Source organism: Notothenia rossii, assembly GCF_949606895.1.
Source record: "Notothenia rossii genome assembly, contig: scaffold_283, whole genome shotgun sequence".
Classification (NCBI taxonomy): domain Eukaryota; kingdom Metazoa; phylum Chordata; class Actinopteri; order Perciformes; family Nototheniidae; genus Notothenia; species Notothenia rossii.
This window is the reverse complement of record NW_027640303.1, coordinates 1-7538: the sequence shown is the minus strand read 5'-3', so window position 1 is coordinate 7538 and position 7538 is coordinate 1. Positions and strand designations below refer to the sequence as shown.

General features: G+C 38.9%; 1 protein-coding gene across 1 annotated transcript; it reads right to left on the bottom strand.

The window, feature by feature from the left end:
* Window positions 1-2543: 2543 nt before the first annotated feature.
* On the bottom strand, window positions 2544-7399 carry LOC307026826 (uncharacterized protein). The gene is made up of 9 exons (XM_079694965.1): window positions 7349-7399; window positions 7147-7265; window positions 6626-7039; window positions 6236-6458; window positions 5768-5941; window positions 5409-5620; window positions 5191-5338; window positions 4432-4541; window positions 2544-3883 (listed from the first exon to the last, which is right to left on the bottom strand). The coding sequence occupies exons 1-6, from the start codon at window positions 7386-7388 to the stop codon at window positions 5526-5528; spliced, it is 1065 nt and encodes a 354-aa protein (XP_079551091.1). The 5' UTR covers window positions 7389-7399; the 3' UTR covers window positions 2544-3883; window positions 4432-4541; window positions 5191-5338; window positions 5409-5525.
* Window positions 7400-7538: the final 139 nt, after the last annotated feature.

Genomic DNA, 7538 nt, shown 5'->3' with positions numbered 1-7538 from the left:
CGCAACGGTCCAGACATAGACATCAAACGGCGACACATATTCAGTTGCCAGTTACTTTGGCATTAGGGCAGGGATATCTAGATACTTTCCAAGGTTTGACATAATGAATTGTGCTACTTTAAAGCAAGCAGCGATGTTTTCAAATCTGTAATCAAAAAGCTCCTCAAAAACGCTATCGAAGCAGTTCCTGCCGTTGCTACGTTAGTTCAAACAGTAACAACGGACTATTTTTCTTAGCGGATGCATGTCAATTTAAATCAATACATACAACTATTTTTTAAATCAATAAAATCATTTTCTAAATCCATAAAAGCATTTCAATTAATAGTGGGAGTCATAACGTTACTTTGTTGAGAATGTGGCCATGTAATAAGCGGGATAATGTGCAGCGACTTGGTCATTATGGGGAAAAGAACACCTTCATGCCGATCTAGATCCCTCCGCTTCGCGTCGGGCTCCTGATCAGCCTATCGCTGTTCTTTTCCCCATAATGACCGCGTCGCAGCACATTATCCCTTACATATTATTTTGTCAGCTTTCTAATGTAATGTATTGAAGGCAAAGATATTTAACAAACAGTGAGAACTGTTACTATTTATCTCTCAATATTGTCTGTAAAAACAGTGGTAAAAGTTATTCTTTCAGTGAGACAACAGAGCAAGCTTCTACAGTTGCACTACATTTTGCTAACAGTTAAATATTATTTTGATAATAACATACATTTCAATATTGATGAACTTCATACTGTTCATTCATGATCTGATTGTCTTTGTAGCTCACTGTTGAAATAAAAAAAAAACATTACAATTACAAAATAATTATATCTACAGCCCCTAAACACACAAGTAGTAATATTCATCCCGCTTTCGTCTCATTACTATGCATAAAAAAGTGACAGGTCACACCTCCCCCCATTATGCAAATGAGCTAAGTAGGTTTGATATCCCAAGTAGGTGAGATCCGTCGATAGGAGGGGGTTGATGTGTATTCACAGGTGTGAAAAGCCCCCACTGTTGCGCCTTATGGTGTATCATAACAAATGTTTCAATCACATTAGTATGCATAAAAAGTGACAGGTGGGCCCGCCCCCAAGTCTATTAAAACAAAATGCCGCTTCCATCACATTAGTATGCATAAAAGTGACAGAAGGGCCCGCCCCAATTATGTGATGTCAGAAGACCGAGGGGGTGGAGTGAGATAAAAAAAAAAGAATCCTGTGCAGATAAAAAGCCAGTCATTTCCAATCATCAAGTCATCTTTCCAAAAAGAAAAAATGGCCAAGAGACACCTCGATATGGGTTTAATCAGCGAGACGCCTGTGACAACTTACTGCCATCCGTCCGGAGCGCCAATCAAGAAACGGATGCAGTATCTGTGCCGGAAACACCTCCGGTCGAAGATCTTGAAGAGAAATGGCTTCTGGAAAATGAACATGTTTGGGGATACGTATTCAACTATATGGCGAATGAACTGCATTTCTACTATCTGAAGAATGGAGAAACGTATGGACCCCACAGTGTTAAAGCGACATTGACCTCAACAGATTGGGCTGTGTTAACTCTGGTGTCTTCCAGAGATCTCCACGCAACCATTGTATCGGAAGAAGTAGTGCATCAAGAAAATACTGTGAAACCAGCGGTGTACAAGATATTTGCAACAAAAAGCAAAGAAACGCAAACAAAAAGCGAGATCAGAGAAGAGTTTTCACCGTTACCCCCCAATGTGGAGGAAGCAGAAGGAAATATCCCCCCGCCGCCAGAAGTGAAAAGAGTCCTGACAAGCACCGTCTGGGAAACTAAAAGCGGACCATCTGGGCGATGGTATTACCGCGCAAGCCGTTTGCTGACGCAGGGGGGAGGGGTTCTCTCTAAAACACAGTGTCCTGCCATCTCTCTCTGTTTCTGCTGATGTGTAAAATATACAAAATAACGTTTTATATACTTACTCTCTTGTTAAAAGGTGATGAAGTTTGTAGCGTAAGCCAGCCATCAGTGTTCTAGTTTTAAGGATCGAAGGATCCAGTGTATTTTTAAATGGAGCAGAAATAGAACTAGTCTCCCAGTGCAAGTATCTTGAACAGAGAGTGTCATATTGGACTCGCACTTGACTTTTTAAGAAACATATCCAGAAAGTATCCAATACACGGGGATCACTATTCACTCTGTTTTCAATCGTCCTCATCACCACACTTATTAAAAGGGTATTGACTACATTCTGATCAATATATACCGAGCGTTTTGCATTGTAGTTCCCCATTTTTATTTTACTGTAAAGAAAAAGTCAATGTATCGAAAAAGAAAAAATCCCTGGCTTCAACCAACCGCAGGTTATTAGTCTTCTTCTTCTCCATCCAACTCGGCATGGATCTTTTCAAGTCTCTTCTTGAGGCGTCTACAATTTTTGAGATTGTGCAGAAAAGCCTCCGAAGCGCCTTCACTGCAAAAATCATCCATCTTATAACAAGAAAAAAAATATGTGATTTGAGCTTATACAGACTTGAAACAAGTGTAATAATCTGCCAGTGCAGTGAGATAATTAGACTTATTAAGAATTCTTAAAATAAGAATAATAATTCTTGAAATAAGAATAATTCTTGAAATAAGAATTCTTAAAATAAGAATAACAATTCTTGAAATAAGAATGCGTGAAATAAGAATTCTTAAAATAAGAATAATAATTCTGGAAATAAGAAATATATGGATGCTAGAAAAGTGGCAAATGTCCTGAATTAAGCAGAAAAACACTTATTCCATGCACAGGTATAAGCCAAATATACTCAAAACAAGTTGTCAAATTTTCTTTTACCATTTGTTTATTTCTGAATTCAAGTAGACAGATCTCAAAACAAGAACCTAGCATGCATTTTACAAAACGTATGAATTAATCATGACGATAATTTTAAACTTAAATTATAACATTGAAAACCACTCAACATTACTTTGTGTTAGATAACCAAAACTGAAGAATTATAACTTAAGAGCTTCAATATTACTGTTTTCTCTTATTGTTGAACAAAAATTATCAAACACTGAATGATAGAAAGTCATGTCTCTTGTGTCCAAAGTATCAATGCAAAAACAGATGCTGGTACCAGTATCAATTGTTAACAATAACTAGCCCAACTACCACCTAGCTCACCCACATTGTATATGTCGAAGCGAGCATGAGTTGTGCCCAGCAAATGGGCACGACTCAATATATAGACCTAAAAATGACTCTGGCTTTTTAATTACATTACAAAGAGCAAAGTTGCAATTTTCAGCTGATCATTTGTAAAGTGCAATGATTACATTTGTATTGCTAGTTGCACCTTCAAAACAAAGGTGGGCATCCTGCTGGCTGAATGTGGGCAATGCCCACAGAGAGGTGGTTATGGCAAGTGACCCTTACTTTGAAGGTGCAGCTACCTGCAGTTTGAGGAAAGGAGGGCTGGAAGGAAATGATGGGCTGAATATTGCAACTTTGTTTTTGTACGTGAGTTGTTTTCTGGGATGTTATTCTCTCCCAACCTCGACAGACATTGCGGGTGAGCATTGTAGAAACAGGTTGGGAACCTAACTACCACCAAGATCTACTCCCCAATGAAAGCTTTCCACTCAGCCATGGCTTTTTTGTATGAGGCTGTGGCGTCTCGGTCATGGATAGTGTCCTTCAATATTTCTGTTTGAATAACAGAAAGGATGGTTGCAACACACTTCGGATAAGTGAGATGTATTGTGTAGTAATAGGCCATTAGATATAGCAAACCCTCATGCAGGTCTTGCTTGGCAAATGTAGTGATGGGAGTGGTTCCTATGGCGACAAGGCAGTTGGAGTCATCAACAAGTAAGACGGGGCTGGACAGAGATCTCTTCTGGAGGTAGACGGTGGGATCTTCTGTAGGCTAAAGGAGATAGCAAAACTCTAATAAACATCCATAACATAGAACTACTAAAGCAGACCCTCTACTACCATTATGTATATATTGCATCTATGATTGAAGTTATAATGCTTTGCATGTAGTTTGTGAATCCAAAGACAGCACCATTTTATGTACTTATGAAAATACAAAAACATGTCTTCCAATAAAATAATGAAAACAAATTGCTTAACCTCCTGCTGAAAGCTGGCTTACATGACCAGCAGTAAAACAGCTCTGCACTGATGTGCCGCTTTCTTCCAATGGATGGAAAGGTGCCAACAAGCTCCAAATTGCCACAGTGCTTACGCTTAAAGTTAAATTATTTAAACTTTACTATCAATTGCCGCTGAGAGAATGTCCTTTCATGACAAGGCAGCTTAAAAAACAGCAACATATTTTGTTAAATGTTGTCCTAATTGTGAAAAGCGACCCCATTATAGACTTACAAAAAGGATAAAGCATGGAAGTAAATGGCTTTATAGACACAAGTAAAAAAAACATCAATATTTGAATGTGACACAATTGCTCACCTGAAGAACATGTATCAATGCCTCACTGGCATGTCCCAATTTCTTAGGCGGTGCAGCTGGTGAAGGAAAGAGTGTAGGGAGTGCCTTGAACAAGGCAATCGAGAATTCCACTATGAGAAGAGAGAAGAGAAAACGCGAACAGGTGGATGGAAAGACAGACACTGTATTAACTGTTTTAGCTCACACAATCTGTATTAACATAACTACAGTTTAGACACATGAAACAAAGGATAATGCATATAAAGTCTATAAATATATAACTGACTTAAGGTCAAAGTTATTCAAGTTTAGGAGACATGCACTGTGAGGTTAATTTTGGGTGCATCAGATGACATGCTCCCTGGAGGTAGCCGATGTCTCTTGTTTAGTTGGTTGGTGTTGTGACTTAGTAAGCTACTGCTGCAGAGGTTGCATCAGACGCCATTAATGATGCACAAATTTGAAGTCCGTCCGTCATTCCGCCAATAACTGTTTCAGGAATTGCAATGTCATCTGGGCCAACCCAGTTGGATTTCTCCTAATTCCTTAGTGAAAAGTTGATCTCAGCAAGTTTGTGAATAGATTTTAAAATACAACTTTTAGCTAGGAACTTAAAGTGTGATAGAGGGATCCTACTTATGGTAAGATAACAAAATAGTGTGAAAATGCCCCCAGAGCATTATCATTTTAGATTTATTTGGTCAGCCTTGCATCAATGACACACTCCTATTCACAGTCATATCTTCACCAACACACTGTAGACACTAAGAGGTGACTTACCACCATCCAGGGTCATAGGTGGTTTCATCGCTTTCTTCGAAACTCCGTAAAACTGCACTTTAGCAACAAAGTCGTCCCATCTCTTCTTTACTTCTGCTATGTATTTGTGGTTGTCTTTATCCAGGAGGCGACGCAGCTCAGACATCACCTACAGAGTGAATAAGTATTAAAATCTGGAACTTTTGTTGAAAAGTAAAAATGGGAAATCGTTTACTAACATTCTGAAGATCCTTGAAGCATGGATAGGCATCCAGGACCTTTGTGTGCCTGTCCTCCACTTTCAGGACATCACTGTCAATGAACAGTCTTCTTGCTTCAAACTCGAGATCAAGGAGTTAAGAGACAGCATCTTTGTTTTGTTTTTTATTCTTGTACATCTCATGCAGAGTCTTAAAATGCCTGGCCTGTGCTTGCAGATTATCCTTGTCCACTAAAATGAAAAATGAAAATGATTATGTGCACATAAGACTGTCAAAAATGGTCTCCCTTTAGAAGCAGCCCTCTTATGGCTGGGTGATGTCTGTAAAAATATTCAGACAACACACAAGTAGAAAAGTTTGGAAGACTCAGGACTTACCCTTTTCTTCCTCCCCGGGCTCTGGGTCCTCTGCTGGGTAAAGTGTACCGTGGAGGGCCTTTACCAGCTGCTTTTTGGCTCCCTGGTGTGAGTTGGGAGAACGGATGACCATACTGGATCGCTGGTCCGCGGTGTAATTGGGCAGCTGGCGGCCCGAGCGGGCTACTGTGGAAGCTAATGAAGATATTTTAGATATTTATTTGTCCTTTCAAAAATGCATTTTGTGCCTTACCACAATTGTCAAACAATAAATCAGAAAACGACAATGACATGCTCACATAACTATATATAGCTGCCTTTAAGGTTAAAATGTTCTCTACAAAATGAATGACAGAAAATGACCATAATATCTCTGTCCATTACAAACAACTTTTATGTTGCACATGATGTTATGCATTCAGCAATGTGTGGATATGCCTTTCGAGTAGAGAACCATATAAATGGAAATTAAGTTGCAATTCTACTTACATGTACTTTCATTTTCATCAGAACTGGTAAGAGTCTGATCCAAAATAATTGTTGATCCACCTGCGTCACTTGAGTCAGCATCATAATCTTTTCCTGAGTCACTTGCTGACAAGTCAAGGCAACGCCTCTTCTTTGGACAGCCCCTCTCTTGTGCAGACCCTTGCCTCTTTTGTGGAGACTTTACGTTCAGAAGCCTCTTTTTAAGTTTATTGTGAATGGTTGTCTGTGGGAAATAACAAAGTAACTTTATAAGAATTACTTAATCATTTTGATGAAGCCTTGACTTTTTTTTCAAAATGTTAAGAGATGACAGTGAATTCAAATAATTATTAAGTACTTCACAATCAACGAAGTGCAAGAAATAAAAAGCCACACATTTTAATGACTTACATGTTTCACAGCTTCATCTTTGTCTTGTAACATGGGATAATACTCCACTACTTTCTTAGCCATGGCTGTGAGTTCAGGTTTGGAAGGGTACTGAAGCTCTTCTCCTTGTGGACTTGCTCTCAGGATGGAAATCATGCTGGTGAGTGTGTTCCTCACTAGCCTGCAACTCAACTCCTTGGACATTACACATTCCCCCTCTCTGCCTGTGTGGGCCATCTCAAAGTAATGTCTACGAGCTTGTTCCAACTCACTGTCCGTGTAGATCACATACTCTGGTGGACTAGGTAGCTGTAGGGTCATCTTTGGGCGTTTTTTCTCAAAAGGAGTGGATGTTGAGGGGAGACTATGTTTTCTACAAGGTGGAGTTCCTATTTCAGAAGGGCCATCTTTATCTTTTAAGATAGGATTCTCGTCCTACAACAGCAGATAATGTCAAACAGTCAAAGTCAAACAATGGCGACAATCTGAAATAACATGTCTTGTGCAACTTTTCTTTTAGACCAAAGTAGGTAACCATTTACCTCTGGGTTGATCAAAGACCACACTCTTTTTCTCCTAAGAAAGTGTTCTGGCCCAGGTAAAAGGTCTCTCAAATCATCACGAGTGAGGGAGTGCATCAACACCTCATCGATGTTAGCAGCTATGAGGACAGCAGCATCATTACCAACATTTTACAATCCCAAATAATTATTTATCGTTTTGATTCAAACACAAATGAGATACCCTTAAAAATTGACACTGTAACATCATCCAGTTTATCCATTGTCCCATCTATAACCTGGTAGGAAGAAAAAATATTAATTAATTATCATAATTTGATTTCAAACAGCTTTACAAACATGTGATTGAATATTACAGTGAATACAATCATTCCTTGTGGTTTAAGCTCTTAAATGCTTTTCATTTTATGTTT

Excerpts from the sequence above, each read along its gene's own strand:
- LOC307026826 (XM_079694965.1), bottom strand. The coding sequence starts at position 7,388 with ATGGATAAACTGGATGATGTTACAGTGTCAATTTTTAAGG. Across the intron at positions 7,266-7,348 it reads TACAGTGTCAATTTTTAAGG|CTGCTAACATCGATGAGGTG; the intron begins GTATCTCATTTG and ends CTGTCCTCATAG. Across the intron at positions 7,040-7,146 it reads GGTCTTTGATCAACCCAGAG|GACGAGAATCCTATCTTAAA; the intron begins GTAAATGGTTAC and ends CTGCTGTTGTAG.